Source organism: Panthera onca, chromosome A2 (genome assembly GCF_046562875.1).
Source record: "Panthera onca isolate mPanOnc1 chromosome A2, mPanOnc1 haplotype 2, whole genome shotgun sequence".
Lineage (NCBI taxonomy): Eukaryota > Metazoa > Chordata > Mammalia > Carnivora > Felidae > Panthera > Panthera onca.
The window spans coordinates 135,227,995-135,249,590 of NC_138340.1; the positions used below are offsets into that span (position 1 = coordinate 135,227,995).

Genomic DNA, 21,596 nt, shown 5'->3' on the forward strand with positions numbered 1-21,596 from the left:
CTCAACATGCATATGTATTTTTCTACAAGCACATATATGTATGTTTCACTGCAAAGTTCTAGGTTTTTTTTTTTTATGAACAAACCTCTAAATCTCTCATGGAATTTAGAAGAAAGAATTACCACTTTAACTTCAGACAGTCATGTGCAGTCTTTTGACAGTGCTTCCTGACCTGTGTCCATTCTGAGTTAAATTAAATGGAGGCATCAGAGTTTGGACTTTAAATCAGAGGACTTGAATTACAATTCCAACGTGGCTACCTGTAGTGGTATTTACTTAACACACCCAGTTTCTCAAAACTGTGAATCACAGATGATATCGATTGCCCTCTCCCCACCCCAGGGTGTTGGGCTTCAAGGCAGTTGCTCTGGGGCAACTACAGTAGGTGAACCGCTCCGTCTCCCTCAGAGGTCCCTCAGACCGCCTGTGCCCGAGTGCAGGAGGCTGCACTTCCTCCAGTGCACCACGTGGTGGCGCCTTTTGACATCACCAGCCTCCTAGTTTAGGTTTTGTCCTTTACATCTTTTCTAGTTCATTCTGAAATTTAAGGCCATTCCCCAACTCCCTTTCAACTTCCCCTTTCATTAGAAAGGGAATTCAGGGAGGAAGGTAACAGTACCTAATTTCACCAGTTCCCATGTTAAGAATGAGTATTCTTTTAGTCAGTTGATCTTTTGGAGATTAAAAAACATTCTTCTGTCAAAAGTGTTGGTTTAGGAGTAGGGATGGAGATTATATTTTGCTTTGCGCTTTAATGAGTTTATTATGAGCGTTAGTCATCTTGTGGAATTAAGTGAATTTCCCACCAATCAGGCTGAAATAACTCACATTTTTGATAAAACCCCAAAGTCCAGCTGATGCATGGCAGAGATTGTTTGGGTTTGAAACATGTGGTTAAAAAAAAACCTGAGTCCTCAACCACAAATACATCAGCATTTCAAAGGTTTCTAAAATGTTTGATTCATCACTATCCCAGCCCCTGAAATTGCACAATATGTTCCTCAAAGTCAAGATAATCAAGAAAGGGGAAAAGCTTTAATTTACAAGATTTAAAAATATGTTTCTTAGGTCATTACACAGCTGCCACCTTATCTGAATTACACTTATTTTAAACACTGTAGGTTCTGGTTATCCTCACACACAAACACACACACACATACACGCGCGCGCACACACACACACACACACACACATTTCTGCAAGTCTGAGTTGAATATACAAAACGTATATAAATGAGGGATCTCATTTGAACTGGGTCTTATTTACAACAGTATTGCGCCTTATGGGGCCCTATTTTAAATGGCACATCTATGTTTTACCTATATTAAATACTGATGTGGCCTTATCTCCTTCCTACCTCGATCTTTACAAGGCTCATTTTAGCTGTATTTATTTTACAAAGCAGGGTAGTCTGCTGACCGCAACTAAGAACTTTAAGATTTAACTTTCTTAGTTCTATATATCAGAAGACAAGTATGCCATGGGGTAAATCACTTAGCCTTTCTTTGTTTCCGTTTTTTCCACTTGACCAAGTAAGACTCTTTATTTTCTTTTTGGAGATTTTTTTCTCCCCAAAGAATTCACTAAATAATGTATAAGATTTGAAGGTGGTGTTTTTGAGGGGGACTAAGGCAGAATATTTCCTTTGAGAGGAGAAAATGGCCCATTGTTGAAGCATAGGATGAAATTCTGATTCTAATTTATTCTCTTTGAACCTGATAGTAAATGCTGCTTGCTGTAAGATGTGGTCCTTGGGGCATTTCCTCTAACCAAACCTTTCCTCCAAAAGGCTGGCACCTTTTGGACTGCTAAAGAGAGATTTCCCCACCACTCAGCCCATAGAGCCAATGCTAAATTTTATAATTTGGGGAGAAAGTGATGGTCTGCTAAAGTTTCTGGTCGTAGTTAACTTACTCTCATAGCCAGTCTCCAGATGTCATGCAATGCCTCGTCACCTACTGCCCAGTAAGACCAGCTTGTCCCTTTCATTTATTCTATCTTGGCGATGGGCCGTAATTTCAATCCACCTGAGATTTTAAAAGGAAAACTGTGTCTCTTCCTGATTGTGCATTAGTTCACTTATTCCTTTATTCATTGAACATTTATTGAGTGCCTCCTTTGTGCCAGGCGTTGTGTTGGAGAGACCAGGATACATAAGACTCTTAAATGCTTTGAGAGAAACATTAATATGTGTGTGTGTGAATACACATATGCTTCTGCTCCTATATAGTCACATATACATCTAGAAACACACACACACACATATAACATACAGTGTGCACACAGGCAGTACTGTCATGGAAGTAGGAACAGAGTGTTCAGGTGTTGAGGGTCGCCAGCAAGTTAGTGAATCTCCTGTAAAATTCCAGAATTTCTCTTCAGAATTGGACCGGTACATCATTTAATCAAGGGAGGGTGATTTTCCCAAGACCACATAACTAGTGAAAGAATGTGGATCAGAACCCAGGCTTTTTGACTTTAGAACTCTTTATTATTGTGCCCAAATGCCTCATAAAAGACAGCTAGCCTTTATAGCCAGTTACCTACTTTACATTCAAAGGTGACAATGTAAAATTTGTATTTTGATGATAATTTTCTGCTCTGTCATTTGCACTTCTAGTTGTTTATAAACAAGCAGCATTTTTACTTATTAGCAAGAGTATGACCTGATAGAGAAAGTAGGAACTTTGGGTTTAGTAGAAAGAGAATGTGAAGAGAAACCTAACCTTTATTGGGCCATCGGACCCCATGTTGAGACACTTAGTTTCTTTTTTTTTTTTTTTTTTTAATTAATTAATTTATTTATTTTTGAGACAGAGAGAGACAGAGCATGAACAGGGGAGGGTCAGAGAGAGGGAGACACAGAATCTGAAACAGGCTCCAGGCTCTGAGCTGTCAGCACAGAGCCCGACGCGGGGCTTGAACTCACAGCCCTCACGGACCGCGAGATCATGACCTGAGCCGAAGTCGGCCACTCAACCGACTGAGCCACCCAGGCGCCCCGAGACACTTAGTTTCTTGAAGCCTCTCAGAGTCTGTAGTATTCTCATGTTTACAGACAGAGAGACTGGACACAGACTAATGACCCACCCAGTCTCATACAGTTGTTAGCTTGGTCAAGTTTAGCTCATCCTTACCTGTCACCTCCACGACTCCTTTATTAGATATGCACAGCATGGGGGCACCATCACAGGGAAACTTCCACGTTGATTTTCATGATTATTGGATCATCTGTTTCCCGCCGCAGGCAGTGAGCTCCATCAATGCAGGGACAGTGTGTGGCTCACCTTTCTATCCCTGGCGCATGAGGAAGCACTCACATTTTAATAGGGTGGAGCTAGGATTCAAACTCACTTCTCACTACTACAAGTAATCTGTCTATATAAAGTTCTCTGAGATCCTCTTTGAAAAAGGCCAACATAGACAAAATATCCCACGTTATCTTCTATCCTTATCCATATAGTGGGTAAGATGAGAGGTCACTGGAAATCAATGGGAAAATTCGGAATTAGTTTGTTCATGCATCTATCCTTCTGTCCCCTCTTTGGTTCTGTTAATTTTTTTCTCCAGGATTAGTATAGGGTCTCTGGTGAGCACAACACTGAAAGGCATGGGGCTTAGAAAACGAGTCTGGTCAGGGAGAAAAGACAGCAGTGTAATGCCTCAGACTTTGCTGTGGGGGTCCTATGTGTTCATTAACTGGCTCCCCATTTCATTTTGTCTCTTCCTCAATGGCGCAACAGAAGTCAAGGTAGGAGAGGTGACGGCACATAGAAGAAAATGCAGACATGAAATGCCGTTCGTGTATTATGCATTAACCTGGAGTGGCCCAGCTTTTTTGTTTTGTTTTTAACCAAATACATGTACATTTTTAATTCCTCTGAAACATGTGTTTTTCCAGACAAAGATTTTTAGGAGCTTTGTAGTCACTTAGGAAATAGATAAAATTAATAAAATAGATGCCCTTTTTTTTTTTAATTCCTCTTTCCACCATCAGATCAGCATGTAACTACTTGCACTTGCAAAATTTCTGGACATTCAGCTAAAGCCACGAGGTTCTTGTCTTCTCAGTGAGGGGATCTGGAGGTGGGAGGTGAGGCTTGTGGGGCTTCTGTAGTGCCTCTTGCTGCTCTCCCCAGACCTCCACTGCTTATCTCACACTCTCCTGGACCCTGCACAGCAGGGTGGCTGAGGGATAGAATTGCAAACAGAAATTGTATTTGCTTTTGTTTAGTGAAGCCAAAAAGCTTAATCTTATTTTCTGAACTCGATGTAAATGACAACTGACATGAGAACGAAATTTTTAGAGCGCCCCAAACATCTTTCAGTCGTGGAGGTTGCGAGGGAGGGAGCCGTGGGAGGGGGCGAGGTGGGGAGAACAGTGCAGGACGACTGTGTGTGTGTGTGTGTGTGTGTGTGTGTGTGTGTGTATGTGTGTGTGTGTAAGTTGTATGTAACCACTCTCTCCACCCTCTCCAAAAAGACCAGAACTGATTAGAAGGAAAAGACTAACTTGATGCACAGAATCCTGTATGCACGCCAAACACTGCAGAAAAAAAGATCTGGCATCTGACTGAAAAGACACCAACCAACCATTTGATTTCTATGGTTGAACACTCTCAAGATCTTGCACTCCTATATTTCACTTAAAAAATTGCTCCCTGAAGTGCAGACTGACTTCAATTTTGAGTAAAATTTAGCATTCAAATTTATAGCCGCTTTGAAAAGTGAGGGTTTATTTACATCATGTGAACCTGAACAGATTCATAATTACAGCAGCCCTGTCGTGCATAGAGAATCTGGGGTAAAAAAAAATTCCACGTAGGTTTTTCCACATTTTTGGGATGCTTTCATAGCAGCCTTCATTTATGGGAAACGGTATTAAAATCCTGCCATACTGCAGTTTAAATTTAAACATACTGCTTCCCAGAAGAGATTTTAGCGTCCTGTTAAGGCACTGGTTTTGTTTTGTACTTTTTTTCCTCATCTTGCAAACCTAATGAGACATACTGGTTCCTCTGAGTGATGTCTGCGTGCTAACAACCTGTGCAGGGAGTGCCTCTTGTTAGTTGCAGTGAGCAGAAGCCATCTTTGTGTGAAAGAGAAGTCTGATTGAACTAGGGTGAGCCTTTCATTTTAAGAAGAGTTAAAGTCTGGGGTGTTTTTAATGTTTTAATCTCCGTTTAAGAGGTTTCTGTTACAAGAGGAAAATTGATAACATTTTTACCTCAGCAAACTGCCAGCACACTGGCTCTGCTCTAATCCCACGTTTCTAGTGATTTATATTCTCCATGGCAATGTGCTGTAACCTCAGAGTGATACCACTGTGGTGTAGATTGACTGCATTCCAAATGCTGGAATCACATACATAATGTTTTTACTTTTAAATAATATTCAGACACCAGAATAAATACCATATGTGCACTGATGCTGGTTACAATGGAACCTTGTCATTTCTTGTGAGGGAGAACATTCTTTGTTTCTGATTCCCATTTGAAATAAGTATGCAGAAGATAAATACGTACATTGATGGCATTTTGAGAAGGTGGAGGTAATTACACAGCTGAGGATGTAGCTACGATTCCTTGAAATGCAGCATTTAAGACTAAAAAGATTGTTGTGTTGCCCCTACCTACTCCTCTTTGATACACATGAAAGCAAGGATTGTTATGTGACCTTGCCAATGTAGGGTGTCGTTTTTATACTTTACATGTACAGCATGCTGTAGTTAAAGGACATCTGTTGAAGAAAAATTACTCTGTGAGCACTAAGTTCATAGCAACAGTGAGACTAACATGCTGATGACATCGTAACAGGGAGAGTAACACACGTGATAATGGAAAGGGATGGATTGATTGGAAAGCCATAATTCAGTGTGAGACCTCATGTTATCTGAAGCCACAAGAGCAGAATTTAGGTGGCCTGACATCATCAAAACACAGATAATCAATCTCTCCAGATCCATTTTTCCCCCCACATGGTATTGAAGATTGAAAAGTTTCATTTAAAGTTTAGAAATACCTCCCAAGTCATGCAATTTTAGGTTTGCACTTTTGTCCATCTTGGTTGGAATTCTCATCCACCTAGACATGTTTTTTAAATAGACATGGTAGAATGCCTTTCATATTTGTACATCTATAACAAGCTTCAGCTAGTCAATCCACATTTGCTTCTTGGGGAAGCATTTCAATCCAGGTTTGTGTTATTACCATCAGTTGAGCTATATTGAATTAGTGCTTGTGACATTTTAATAATACTTTGTAGATGAGGAAATCCTGGGCATTGAGCTGATGGCTTCCCTACTCCCCTGCACCCTATCCCCACCCAGTTTTGTGAGGTTTGCCCAGAATATATAGTGTGAGATAAATGTGTGAGTCATACATCATAATGCATCTCTGACAGCTTATCTGGCATATAACTCAGAGTTTGGGTAACTCTTGCATCCTTTCTGGGAGTTACTTGTAGAACTGTTTACCATTATAAAAATGCTTGAAAAGCCCCTTTTTGAAATCGAGAAGTTATGAGACAAATATTGAACCTCTAACATATTGTCTCTCATTTTCAGCTTTTCGGATGATCCCTTATCCCTTGGAAAAGGGACATCTGTTTTATCCTTACCCAATCTGTACAGAAACAGCAGATCGAGAGCTGCTTCCATGTAAGTCTCACTTCTGTATTCCTCTCCTCAGCCAGTGAGGGTGGTGTGCACGAATGTGGGGATGGGAAGAGGTGGGAATGATAAATGTTTACAGTGTTCCTTGTCTTTTATTACTCTTCTCCCAAGCCCTGTCCTTACTGGATAGCATATGCATTAAAATGAGTTATGTGTGTGGGTTTGGCATCCTGCTCCTCCAAGTCCCTCCAGATTCATCAAAGGGAAAGACCTCCAAGGACTTAAATTTAAATGAAGAGCTATCATGTACCAGTTGGCCTGAGCACAGAGACCCCTAGTTCCAGGCTGATGTGCACAGGCTGGTCCACTGTGCCTGGTGCCCCCTTGCGTGGCCCAGCTGGTCAAATGCAGTCTGCACAGAGTGGAGTTTGAAGAGGAAGCACTGACTTCAGAGGGTGCTGCACATGAGTCACGGATGAGTGGGCAGCACCAGGACGCTGGCATCATTGCCAGAGGCAGAGTCGTGGGGCAGGGCGGGCATGCTGTCTGTGGTGATGCAATGCTCTTGGCCAGAGGGATTTCCCATGAGCAGCTCGTGGATGCACGTAGTGGGTTGGCATGACATGTGCAGAGCACACGTGCAGCCTCAGCACTGTATGCAGCAAGAAGAGGGGGAACCCTGCCCTCAAGAACCTTACAAGCTGGCAGTCTCTTGGTCCACACCGCACGTGGGAAGAATGATTTGGTTTACTGTAATACGACATTGTTTTGACAAGTCCTGCTAAATAGCTATTATCAAATCATACTGTATTTGGGGATCCTGTCCAGGCTCTTCGTGTGGCCCTGACTTAGGACATATTTTCCTCCCTCAGATAATAAGCTCCAAATTTTGGCTATTCTCTCTCCCTTGTCCTCTCTCCTACCACTGCCTCTCTTTGACCCACCCCAGTTATAGCCTATCTCAGAGCCCAGGGGAGTAGTATAAGTTTGGAGCCCTAGGTGCTCCAATAATAAATTGTGCAATGCCAATGTTATTGAGCCTATCATAAATCCCCAACATGGTGGGGTCTGGGTGCAAAACGAATTGGTCTCTTAGACTGAAGCAGCGAGAGGTGGCTCACCTGTTTCCTTGCTGGCCCGAGGCAATGTCATGTTTGTTCCTTATGGAGCCGGGAAAGTTCAGTGATGCGTTGCTCCTTGCCCGAGTTTTATTGTGAAAATGCCTCACACTACATTAGATTCTATTTCAGAAATTTCTGTTATGTGTGCCCACACTTTACCTTTGGACTGTCCTTCAGGGAGACCCTTGTTAAAATTTCCATTTCTAGTAAGAATGGCAGTTTTCTGAAAAGCACAGTTTTAAAATGTTTTCTTTGAATCCAATTAAGTTTCCATGGGACTAGATTCACTATTAGAACGAGATTATAGCTCTTAAAAGAAACTTCATAGGAGTAATCTTTATGAACCTGAAATAGAAAGTTATGACTCTCATTTCTTGAACTGAATGCAGTTGCCCAAAATCTGATCTCCCCTCAAAATCTTTCGGGGGTTGGGTGTTGACAGCAAGGATGGTGTGGATACAAAGAGGGCCGATTGTTTTAAATGCTACCCACGTTTTGCACTTTAAAAGTACCCTTGTTGGACGTTAGGCCCCAAACGTGCTTGTACCTTCTTTCGAATCCCAGCAGGTAGATGGCCCGGATTCAGGTGTGCACACTTCTTTGTGCCCTGTCCCTCCCTGCTGTCTCCACCCTCACTTTCAGGCCAAGCGGGTTATAGTTTAGGGCTGTAAGTAATGAGAGCTGAACAGTCGCAGAAAGGCCTTCAGATCTTGGATTTCCTGAAGAACGTGGAGCACTTGGACCGTCTCGGTTCCAGTGGCAGTACTGCTCACAGGCAGTTTTACAGCCCCCTCAGCCAGGGCGCCTGCAGCTGGGGCCCCTCTCTCTGCACAGGCCAGCCTTACCTCCCCTGGAGGGCACCCCCAGCGCCCAGGCTGCTCACAGCCACATGGTGAGCAGAAAGCAGGGGGTCCGTTCCCTTGGCATTGGCACCACCTGTTCTTTGGTTTTCCCAAACCCAACATTTGAAACTTTGAAGTTATGGAAGGGGCTCTAAAGAGCACCAGTTTGTTTTGTTTTGTTTTGTTTTGTTTTTGTTTTTTGGTTGTTTGGTTGTTTTTTTGTTTTTGTTTTTGTTTTGTTTTGGTTTGGGTTTTTTTTTGGTGATTGTTGGAAGTGTATTTATCATTACGGTTCTCCTACGATTGTGCCGGATGACCCCTGCAGCCTTGATTTCCAACCTTTGCAGATTGAATTGGCCACCATGTGAGGTCTTTGCTGAATGTCTATCAGGGTGGCTCCCTCCACCGACAGACTTAGAGTGTGCCAGGAAAAAATACAAGATAAACTAATATCGCCTCATTATAATGACTAAAATATTACAGGAAGGTCAAAATCTAGAGAGATTTTTTTTTTTCCCAGTAGACTTAGTTTTGGGTTTTCCGGGTTTTGTCCAATGAACATGTATTTTATAATGTGAATAAGGTTTTGTTTTATTTGTGTTTCCTTTTGAGAAAGTAATACTATGTATTAGGTGTAGAGTGTGTTACTGTTCCTGCCCCAAAATATGTAACATCCTCAAATTAGCCCTATCATGCCTCCCAAGTAGAGCGCTCAAGGTTGAACATGGACTTGGGAGAAGCAGATAGGCAAGCCAGAGGCTGGCTCAGATGTTGGCTCTGGTTCATTCAAGTACCCTGCCCTTTTCATTTCCAAGAGGCTTCAGCCACAGCTCTGAAGAGTCAGTCCCACGTACAGAAATTCCCTGAGGGTGCATTTCACTATGGCACTCATGTTTCTGTCTGCATTTCTCCACAGCTTTCCATGAAGTCTCAGTTTACCCAAAGAAGGAGCTTCCCTTCTTCATCCTCTTCACTGCCGGATTGTGTTCCTTCACAGCCATGCTGGCCCTCTTGACACATCAGTTCCCGGAACTCATGGGGGTCTTTGCAAAAGCTGTGAGTATTTGCCAAGAGGGGGGCCTGAGGGAAGGGACATGGGAAGCCAAGGGAAGCCAAGGGAAGGAGAAGAGACATGAAGGAGGGTTGTGTAGAAATGGATTTACCTGTATTGATTTTTTGCTCACTGTTTAATTTTCATCTTCATCAGTAGAATCAAAAGGTTGAGGGTCAAATGAGAAAAGTGTAGGTTGTTTGTAAATGCATGCCTTGCCTCATTTCACAAAAAAATTACCAGATTTCAAAAAAAGCATGAAGCCTAAAAGGATTAAATAAATAATTAAGGGAATCCTAGTAAATGAGAAAATGTATGGGAAATTACTCAGTTTTACATAAGTTGAATGACATTATATCTAATCTTTAGATATTGTGAGTCTTTCCTTCAATAAACATGAGATTTACATTTTCAAAGATGATTTCAATAAATATTTTAATGGGTACAAACTGTTGGCCTGTTGGGGGAATGAGCTGAGAACGTGTGAAGGGCTCGTAATTAAAAAGTATATTAAGAACTTGTATTAAGAAATATACAGACGCGACATTTAGAATATGGAAATCCAGTAAGAGTCTTTAAGTAGGACTGTGGAGAGGAGCTTTAATAATAAGAAAATCCATCTGCATTGACAATCAAGAGCCATTGTTTCCTTGTTGAAAACCAACCATTTTTTTAACGTTTATTTTTGAGAGAGAGAGAGAGACACAGAGTGCAAGCGGGGGAGGGGCAGAGAGAGAGGGAGACAGAATCCGAAGCAGGCTCCAGGTTCTGAGCTGTCAGCGGGGCTCGAACTCACAAACCGTGAGATCGTGACCTAAGCCGAAGCCGGCTGTTTAACCGGAGCCACGAAGGCTCCCCGAAAACCAACCATTTTAACCTTCACATGCAGTGAGGATAAGTGTAAGGATTTTGCCACAGATGGGTTTCAAACAGAAGGAATAAGGAAAAGAGTATCAATGCTTTTTCCTGGAACTCCATTCTGATTTCAAGGCGAGTGGAGTCAGAAAGGATGATTTCTAACTTGGCTGGGTGATTTAATCCCTTTCCAGATGATTGACATTTTCTGCTCGGCAGAGTTCAGGGACTGGAATTGCAAGAGCATTTTCATGCGTGTTGAAGATGAACTGGAAATTCCACCGGCACCTCAATCTCAACATTTCCAAAACTGAACTCATCACCCTCTTCCCCCACCACCAAAACCACCCCTCCTCCTGTATTCCTGACCTCTGCCATTGCCTCTGCCATCCACCCAGTTACTCAAGCCAGAAGCGCAGCAGCCCTCCCAGGCTCCTCTCTCACTCTCCACACCCTACCTGTCTCAGCTCCCAGTCTGTCGGATCTAACCTCCAATGCTACTAGGCGTTCAGTAAATGTAATTCATCCCTTCTTAGCCCCTTCTCTCCCCATAGCATCTCTCTCAGTTTAGGTCTTGTTATTTCTTGCTTGGACTCCTCTGCCAGAGTCTTAACTGGTCTCCTTGCTTCCGGTTCCATCCCCTGCCAGTCCTTCTCTCGTACTGACACAAGAATGATCTTTCTAAATTGCAAGTCTGAGCATGTCACTTCCCTGCTTGAATTTCTCCAAAGGTTTCTCACCAACTTCAGAATAAAATGCCAGATCTTTAGCAAGGCATGCAAGGTCCTTTACAGTCATGCCTTGCTTGCCTCTTCGGCCTCATCTCTCCCACCTCTTGCATAGACATTGCTCTTAGACCATAGTGACTCACCACTCCCAGATGCACAGGCTCTTGTACACCTCAGTGCCTTTGCACGTGCCTTTTGCTCTGCATGGAATGCCCTTCCCCATCACCACCTTGGCTTGTCCACTCTACTAACTCCTCTTCACTCTTTTACACTCAGCTTTCTTTCTAAGTTTCTCCCAAGCTGAGTTAGAGGTCTTTCCTCCATGATCCCACAGTATTCTATGAATACCTATATTATCACACTTATTGTACTATAATTGTTAAAAACTTGTCCGTCCCCCTTTTAGAATGTGAGCTCCTTGAGAGCAGGACTGTGTCTTCCTCATCTCTGTATCCCCAAAGCTTTGCACAGTGCCTTGCACGTAGTAGGTTTTCAATAAATGATTATTAAATAAATAAATGGTAGTGGTTTCTGCAGAAAGAATCACTGTAAAAATCAGATACAGTTTAGCATTTCTCCTCTTCTTTTGTAATTATAATCATGGACTCTTAGAGTTGAAAGGGACCTTAAACTGCCTTCAAGAGTAATGGGATGGAGGTCGTTTAGACTCTTCTTGAATGCTCTCAGTGATGGGGAACTTGCCTACTTAACATCAAAGCCCATTTCATTGTTGGATCACTCAGAAGTCTTCTTTATATAAAATATGCCTTCCTCTAATATCCACCTGTTGTTCCTATCTACCCTCCAAAACTATACTCAACAAGTCTCCTTCTTGCAAATTCTTAGGACAGTTAATACATTCGTGGCGACCTCTGACCTCTGACTCTTGGTAAAACATCACAAATTTCCTTAAGTCTTCTGTATATAACATGATTTTTAAACCCAGAACGCCCCATGTTGGATGTTCCCTAGTTTATGGACCTCCACTATTCATTATTATACTCCCAAGCCAACCTCTGAGTAAAAATAGTTGCCAAAATTCTGAATAGACTAGAGTTTAACTTAGCAAAATTTAAAATAGGAATATATTTACAATAGTAGACAGTTATATTTCCTCCTTTTATGTTCCTCTCTTAAACATTTTTTAGAGCATTTTTGTAAAAATATGTCATTGTCCCAGTATTTTTCAGTAAACAAATAGCAGTTGGTGGGATTTTGGATCAGAATAGAGATTTTCACCCTCTAGTGTGAAAAAAATTCACTTGGCCCCACCACCAGAAACTCAGAATATTGAGTGCTAGCACCCAGAAATCTGTGTTTTTAACAAGGATTCCAGCAGATTCTGAGTGAGGTGTTGAGCACCATACCTGCTTCTAGGAACACTGGTCTCTAGCAAGCTGAACATCTGAGCAGCCACTCACAAGTACGTGGTGCTGTGCCAGTGCCACTGGGGGGAAAGCTTTCGAAGGTGACAGATGTTTCGCCCTGGCTGTACCTTGGAATCACCTGGGGAGCTTACAAGTGACTAATGCCTGCCTCCTGACTTCACTGGCCTGGGGTGCAGCATGGGCATCTTAAGTTTTCAGATGCTTCCCAGGCGATTCAGGTGTGCAGCCAGGGCCGAGACCACCATATTGAATGAAATGACTAATGGCCTGAAACTGCATTAACCAGGGAAGGGTCTGGGGGAGTGGAGGATAGTAAATAGAATACAACTAAGTGTCCCTAGAAAAGGCTCTACCGGCTCCAGAATATCAGTGATGTGTTCATTATGGATCATTTAATGTTTCCAAAGCTCTGGTTTTGAGTCTAGATCAGATGATTGAATAAAATATCATTTTGCCTTATGGTCCTCCTATTTTATACTCTACCCAGGTGCAGTAGTTTGGTCGGCTACTCATAATAACCAAATATAGTTTAGATAAATTTGCTTTTAAACCTCTGCCTGGAAGATCACATTCATCTTGCCCTTCCTGAAGGTTTAACAGTTTCCAAAATGTTTAGAGAGACTTTGTGGGGAAGGAAGATGGATGGCCTGAAGGAGACAGGCACCGTCCCTCTCCCCCGACCTTGTCCCCAGAGTCTTCCCCCATGTTTTCACCCTCCTCACTGCTGCAGGCCTCTCATGAAGCCCCCTGCACGTTATCGCAGTCGCCCTATAGGCTTCCCACAACCATTTGCAGCTTGTGAAAATGACTTTCTCAGCCCTCGCCTGAGATAATATCCCTGGGATAATGACTTTTAGTAGATGCAGAGAGATTGCACTGGCACCCCCCAGGCTACATGCTGCTTGGGAACTCTCCAGTGTGTTTATATGTTGATATGCAGCCAGTAAAGAAGCCCACAGCAAAGTGGGAGCCACTGGAAAATAGTAAAACGAACGGCTTCAACTGGCTTTCCCCCCTAATCTAATCTACCTCAATGACTTAAGACTAACTCTTCCTAGAATGTTTGGTTACTAAGATAAGGTTGCTCATATAAATAAGTTATCGTTCCAAACCCAGCCCCTCATAGAATGTGGGAAGGTCAGCATTTTGACCCTGTCTGCTTTGAAGGGCTCTGTCTTTCCTCCTCTGATCTCTCTCCTTCACTGAGACTGAGCCCCCTGACTTCTGACTCTCATCTTCACTTATAGGCCTTGACCTCTTTGAAGTCTGATATTGATTACAGTGAAATGTCAATTGTCTGATTGCATAGGGCACCTGGAACTTATTCAGATAAGCAGAGGCATTTTGAATGTTAACGAAGCATGTTGGGAGCCATGACCTTCTTCTAAATAATGGTGTTTTGGGAAAAGGAGGATCAGGCGATTGAAGTGTCACTCTCTCTTTTTTATTAGTTCAGTTGCCTTTTCTCACCATAAGACACTGATTGAATCACAGTGCGTTTTGGACCATGTATCTCTGCCCTCTGGACAGAAGTTTTGGATGTTGAGATAGACGAGCTGTTCCAGGGGTGCCTGGTGTTGCTCATTCAGACTAAACTTTTCAGGCCATAAATTTCCCGAGTCTGTAAGTGAAACTGCCGTTTCTCCATGCATTGGTTGAGTCTCTGGCCAAAAAGTATTGTCTGATTTTCAAACATGCAAACAAGTATAAATGAACATCCAAAGCAAGGCATGTTCCCCCAAACTTGTTTTTTATACCTCCTGATGAAAGCCACTAACCTTTATCTGGTTACTGAATGAGAGGGCTTATCAGCTTCAGACGCCTCATTACCTTGTATGCTTCTTCCCTGTGGGAGAGGGATGGGGAAGAGGATGCAGGGAGGGGTGCTGAGGAGGGAGGTAGCTTAGTAATAAAAGGTGCACATCCCCACTTGGGTGCTGCGAGAGAATTAGGATCTTTATGAAAAGGTTCTGGGGATTCTTTTCTCAATTCTCCCAAGAACAGACCACTCTAGATATGAGGGAGAGCAGTAAATCATCACATATACTGGAGGTGGTAGGACTTCATTTCTCTTGCGGAACCTTATTGAGAAGTGCAGGTGAAGTTCAAGGAGTCAGGGCCCACTGTGTCTTTACTGTGCAGTGTGGGAAGAGGGGCAGTTACAGACATCAAACAGAGTGGGAGATTCCCCTCTTGATTTCCAGAGGCCCCACTTTTGTTCTTTTTATGCAAGTCAGGTCAGCGCCCAAAACAAAGCAAACAAACAGGCCTTATTTTGAAGCAACTTTGTAACGACCTCTTCATTTGCTCCGCTACCCAAGCCGAGGCTCCTTGGTGTCCCACATTTAGTGCGTGAAATTGCCCAGAATACAGACCATGAGTGATGCCTTTCATCTAACCACAGTAGCTCATGCTAGTATTCAGTAGTTCCTTACCCACTCCATCACAACTTCGGTGGTTCTAAATCTTTTTTAGGTCAAGTCTTTAGGAGATGATAACTTCACCAGCAATATCACTTGTTTGGTGAGCCCCAACTAACAACCCCTGTCAGCATCTCTGGTTTACCCAGACTACGTCAGCACCTGGCTCCTCTTTATGGAACTAGGATTATAGGCAGATGCTGTGTTTTATGGAGCCTTAGTGGTCTCAGATTACAAACAAACAAAATCTCAAAACTAGGATTTTAATAAACAAACAATCTTCTCATTACTAGGATTTTACAAACTCTGTCATCAGCAGCTTGGGTAGTAATTACTCATTCCTGGGCCACAGGGAGAGCATCCCACATGGTTCTGTGCATGTAACAAAGGACAGTTTCAGAAGGTTACCAGAAATTGCCATATATCTAAGACCCACTTGATGAAAGAGCCATCCACATTTGCTCAAGTGCTAACATGGCTGCCTATTTCTTAACTCCAAACCCAAGGTGGCATTCAAGGCCCTCCCCAGAGTTCTTCTGGTCACTTTTAAACTCTGCACTATTGAGCTAAGCTGAATTATTTATCCTCTTCTGAGCATACCAGTTACTTTCCCATTTCTGTTCCAGCTGCTCATTAAACCTGGAGGCATCACCTGCTTGTATTTCTCTCCTTGCCATCCTTGCCCCATCTGCATCTCTGACATCCCAGCCATCCGTTGTGGTCTATTTCAGTTGCTCCATTTTAAGTTTTTCCTGATTCTTTCAATCCGAATGGATTCTCTCCCTTTTCTGAACCCTCTTGATGCTTTTATCTTCCATCTTCCATTCTATGATGGTCTATCTGGTACTATTACTTTGTTGTGTAAAGATCTCTGTGGCCACCTATCCCTCCCCCACGACCCTAGGCTTTGAGCTCCCTGATAATGGGAGTTTGTGCCCAGACTCCTTTATATTTCATCCAGCACTTAGGTGCCTTACTGAGTAAATACATCTAATTGATGTAAAAGACACAGCATGGGGAAAGATTCCAAATCTTACACTATCTTGAGTTTCCTCACTCTAATGTCACACTTAACGGTCCAGCTATAATGTGTCACAGACCTTCCCAAGTAGTATTCTACTGCTTCTTAAAAACAACTAGAAAAAAGGAAAGATTCTGAGGTCAAGTGAATTTTGGAAACTTGCCTGCCATACCCCTTATTGAAGATCTGAAATCATAGAACATATGGCCAGTGGAGGAGCCTGTTTTACTTCATTAAATATACTACTACTTTGACCTCAGAACCATGTTCCCCCTCTGCATGTGTATTTACATACTACCCTTGGTGGTGTAGACTGTGCTCTGCTGAGGATAAGGGATTAGGACAAAGAACACCACAGTGTAAGAACCAGGTATTGAACCCTAACGAGATAATACCTTGGTTCTAAACAGATGGAGAGCATGGAAACCACCCAGACACCTCTGTCTCATATGGGGCTCTGTTAGGGGACCTCTTCTGCCAGATGCTGAATGGTTTGCAGAATGAAGCTGATTCTTCACAAGAACATAATCAGAACAAATTTGAGGTTATGTTAAATGAGTCTCAGGCAAGGCACTTGGCTTTCTTAAAAGGCACTGTTAATGAGCATTATTCTCTACATGAAAAGCAGAAAGGAGTTTAGAAACCAAATGAGAGAGCTCCCAAACATCTCCTCAGACAGCACTTCTTCAACAAGGACATGTCATCCATGGACTGGCCAGTTTGCTGCCCTCCCCCAGGCTCCCATGATGCACTCCACTAAGCAGGTAGTTCAGAAATGAGCATGGGCTACAGAGGTGTTTCGGAGACAATAGGATCCCAAAGCAATTTACAGCCATGTATCAAACTTGCCTTTTTGAAATTGCCTTGTCCACTTAAAGTGGGTTCTGTACCCAGCTAGGCAGGCAGGTGATCTAAGATGTCACCATCTTTTAACTCCTCAGCCTACTTGTCACCCAACTGTCAGTCCCTTTTAATGGCACCTGTAGGGGCAGCGCAGATCCTGAAGACGAATTGCAAGGACTGGGGACTGTGGGTCTGCTGTCAGGAGTGAAGGGGGCAGCAGCAGACCCTTCTCCTCCTTACCTATCAGAGCTGGGGGTGGGGGCTGGAACTCAGGTGTGGTCATCAACTATGTTTCCCATAAACATAAATATAAAATTGTAGCCTTTGAGACTTACATGATACCGAGACTGAAGATGCAAGTGTAGGTTGGAGAGGTTCATTTTATAGCCTTGAACGAGATCTCTCCTGACTCTCTGCCTTTCTGGTTTCTTTGCAGTTCCTCAGCACTTTGTTTGCCCCCCTAAACTTTGTCATGGAGAAAGTGGAAAGCATCCTCCCATCCAGCCTGTGGCACCAGCTGACGCGGATCTAGGGAAGCCCACCCGTCCTTCCCCTCACCTCACCCAGCGGGCTGCCACTGTCTCTTTGTGCCAACTCCTCGTGGACCGCAAGAAAGCATGACTTTGAAAAAGGGAAGCCATTCCGAGATTTTAAATCATTCATGGACTGTCTGTTCCATATTAAAAGCTGTTTTTGTTGTACAAAATTCATTGATGTTCAGTTCTATTATATTTTGCCTTCAGAAAAGAAAAAAAAATCAAAAATAAACTTTTGTGTATTGCAGCAACCAGTTGTGTCTTCCGGTGTCTTCCAACCTTAAAAGTGTTGGTGTCCCAAATAAACTTATGTGTTTACATTTCATTTACTAAGGACCAAGATCTTCTGAATGTCCCACAATGGTTTTCTTTGCTAATGGAACTCATCCCAGGAGGCCCTTAGTACTCCTACATACAGTCGGTGGTTTGGAAAATGGAATGTCTTCGGCAAAAATGTACCATCTTTTTCAGCCCCAAACTGTCGTTCCTCGTAGGTCACATGCACAAAACCAGCTTCCACAATGACTGACGGGCAGCGTGAATGAAATGAGACACATGTGCCATGACAAGTTGTTCTAGTCAGAGACTCTACTCATTGAATAGAATTCAGCACTCTAGCTCTAGGAATCATTTTGCTTTATGAAAATTTGTTGTGAGAAAAAAACTTTCGATGAGAAGCTACAGACCCAACAGTCGGTTGTAGAACCTGACTACTTTTCAATGTTGCCATTTTTACAATGTTTTCTCATAAGGGCACTTTATTACTTTTTTTTTTTTTTATCATTTTTGCATTCTTGATGCTTAAATGTAAGTGTTCTTTGATCATTTTAGCGATCTGAACCAAAATGGTCATTTGTCCTCACCACCTTTGAAAGCCTCCGATTCACACCTGCTGAACATCTGGCTTTACTTAAACAAAAGAAGAAAAATAAATAACGTTGAATCCTCTATCTAAAGTGAAAGTACTGCTATTTGAAATCTCAATTGAGTGCTTAAAAAAAAAGGACTGTCCTTTACATAGTTTGTTTTCCATTTTATTTAGAATCCTGAAACTTTTCCCAGGCGCATTAAAACAGGCAGTGTGCAGGGAAAGCACCACCACCTTCTCTCCTTCCCAGCTGGACTTGCTGCCGGCTCCTGGCCTTCCTCCACGAGCAAAGTAAGTGGGCAGGCAATGGTTCAGTGCACAAGGGCTTCTCACGCTTTGGGCAAGTCTGTATTTCTACTGCCTTTGTGCAAAGCCCTGATGGGGAGAGGCGCTGGCTCCTGCTCTGAGGGAATTGTTTCAGAAGAGGCTGATCCCCTGTATCCACACCAATAGTGCTACTCTTGAGGGGCAGTGGCTGTGCCTGCCTTGTTTGCCTCTTTGCTTCTTCTTCCTCTGACTTAAATCTTGACCTGAAGTGGATGCTCAAATGATGTGTTGAATAAATTGATGCAATTCATGATACAAATAAAATTTTATTCACAGAGGAAAGGAGTTGGTTCCAGCAGAGAAGGACTAAGGAGGCTTATATAAATTTTGCTGGAAGAAAATGTAGTAATTATCTAACACAATTATTTGACTTAACAGATGGGTAAACCAAAGTCCAAAGAGATTTTGATCTGAGTTGGGACTCTAGCTTTAAGTGATAAGCTTTAGGTGATAAACTTCCCAGAGCCCGTAGGCAATAGCAAGTGGAAATGGCCCAGTGTGAATTGTGAGAAACCCCAGTTGCAGGAGATACAGCAAAGAAATGTAACACAAGAATTTTAAACTAGGACTTTAAAGCAGTTTCATGGAGAGGGGAGGCAAAAGTTAGACTTTGAGGGGGAAAAGGAGTGAACGGGAGAGATAAAGGTGGAGAAAAGATGGGGACAGAATGAAGACACAAGGTTAACAGAGATCGCTGAAGGAAATGAGTCCATGGTCCATGAGAGGAGCTAATCACGTGAGGAGGAGGGAGGCTTCTCTAAATCTGAGCCAAATTAATAGACCTTTCACCTTATAACCCAGTCACTCTTCAGTCCGAAGCTGTGCTCCATTTCCTCCGCCTCGGTCTTCAACTACTGTGCTCCACTCTTAAGAGCAACCATGACTCACTCTTGCCATTCTGATCTCCCCAGGCCTGGATGCCAGGCCGGTTGTTATCTTTGTTTAGCTGCCCCTGAGGACAAGCATTCAGGCCTTGTCAAGGGTTCCATGCAAACCTGTGGAGAGGCAGAGCCAGAGCGACGAATATGACAGAGCAGTTTTTAAGATGATCACTTTTACATGGTTCTTGACAGTTTTTGCTCAAGGTCCATGGTTCCTGTCTTCTTGTTGAAATGGCCACTGGAATCCAAGTTGCATTCCTGCCTTCTTTTATTTCTATATGAGAATCCATTCTGATGGGCTTTCCTCTATGAAGATCCTTCCTATTGGAATCTAGCAGTGTATATAGGAAATAATACAATATGACCAAATGGGAATGATCTATATATTATTTAATTATATATTATTCATTTAATATCTTCTGTATCTGTGGTTATTTCTCTTTTCCCATTCCTAATTTTATATATCTTTGCTCTCTTCCTTTTTTCCCCCTTTAATCAGCTTCACAAAGTTGACCTAATCTTTCAAAGAAACAAGTTTTGGATTTGTGGGTACATTCGGCCATATTTTTTGCCTTGTCTTTTTTTTAATTAAAAAAATTTTTTAATGTTTATTTATTTTTGAGAGAGAGAGAGAGAGCAGGGGAGGGGCAGAGAGAGAGGGAGACAGAGAATCCAAAGCAGGCTCTGTGCTGACAGCAGAGTGCCCAATGCAGAGCTTCAACTCACAAACTATGAGATCATGACCTGAGCCTAAGTCTGACATTTAACCAACTGAGCCACCCAGGCACCCCTTGCCTTGTCTTTTAATATTTTAAGCTTTTAGGTTTATTTGCTCTTCTTGATTTCTCTTGTTCAGAAGAATTGTAATTTTTTAAATTTCCTTTGACAAATAATTGGTTAATTTTTATTTTATTTTAAGGAAGAGGTTTATAAGGCTATAAATTTTTCTCTAAGTGGAGCTTTCTTGTCCCTTAGATTTTGCTATGAAGGGTTCTTCATTCTTTTCTAGAAATTTCTGTTTTGGTTCCTTCTTGTTCAGGAGTGATCATATTTGGGCAGTCCCTAATAATTGGTTCTCCGTTATGGCCTTAAATGAATTTATTTTTAATGTTATCCTGCAATATCTAATGAAAACATCAAAGATATTCAACCATGTGTTCCCAATACCTTTACCCATGTAAACCCTAATACCTTACACCCATGGATTATTAAGTAAACTTGTGGTCTTTCTTTCCATTAGTATTATTTTTTTAATTACATCTTTCTTCAATGTGAAACTTCAGGGCCTATGTTAAAATGTTTAAGATATGCTTATGTTCCTTCCACTGGTTCATATTGTTCTTCTCCTGGCTCTGCGACTATGCATTTCACCAAGCTAAAACAAATCTGTGCGCTGAGTCACTAGACAACTTGAAATTTAAAAGGGGGAGGGGGCCGTTCTGGCTTTTGAGGGTCAAAGATGGTTAGGCTGAAGAGGCAGGAATTGGCTACAAAAAAAAAAAATGTCCAGCAGAGGTATGGCCCTCTATCAGGAATGCTCTGGAGAGCTGCAGGAGCTCAGAGGACAGATGGCCTTCTGGTGGTATCTGTATCTGCTGCAGAATGCCATCTGTAATTCTCCGGCAGGCACGAAGGGGACAGAAAGGAAGCAGGTTCTCTTGCCTGCTTTCTCCAGCTTGTCTTCTGTTGTATCCAGCTCAAGTCGATTTCCTACTCCCTTGGGTCCTCAGCCTTGAAGCTTGTGTGTGACTAACCTTAGGAAGAAAACCTTTGGAACGGAAAACCTCAACTGACCTTCATCTAAAGGCAAGCAAACCTCAAGTTGGCGTGTTGTTTCAGGGAAGGGGTGGGAATGGGTTACAGTGTGAGAGGGTATGGAATGAGTATAATTTTAAAAAAAGCAAAAAACTTTGTTTTAAACCACCTACTTCTGGCTCTGAGCCCCCTTACCACAAAATCTGCCTTCCAAACCTGTGTCCTGGTGTCTCTGACAGCATCATTATCCAAGCCCACAGTGTCCCTTAAGTCTGGTGGCACATGCGAAGTGCAGGACCTGAGACCACACCCCACACCAGGCTCCCCACATGCATCTCCCTGCTGCG

General features: G+C 42.6%; 1 protein-coding gene across 10 annotated transcripts in view; it reads left to right on the plus strand.

Moving 5' to 3' along the window:
- The window catches only part of ST7 (suppression of tumorigenicity 7), a 268,935-nt gene extending 251,265 nt beyond the window's left edge, over positions 1-17,670 (plus strand). For 8 of the 10 annotated variants that reach the window (XM_078440197.2, XM_078440188.2, XM_078440192.2 and 5 more), the window contains 3 exons: positions 6,566-6,658; positions 9,493-9,632; positions 10,677-17,312. In XM_078440197.2, coding sequence (XP_078296323.1) covers positions 6,566-6,658; positions 9,493-9,632; positions 10,677-10,796 — 353 coding nt within the window. In that variant the 3' untranslated portion in view covers positions 10,797-17,312. The other 2 variants (XM_078440189.2, XM_078440193.2) reach the window with 1 other exon arrangement.
- The last annotated feature ends 3,926 nt before the right edge of the window (positions 17,671-21,596 follow it).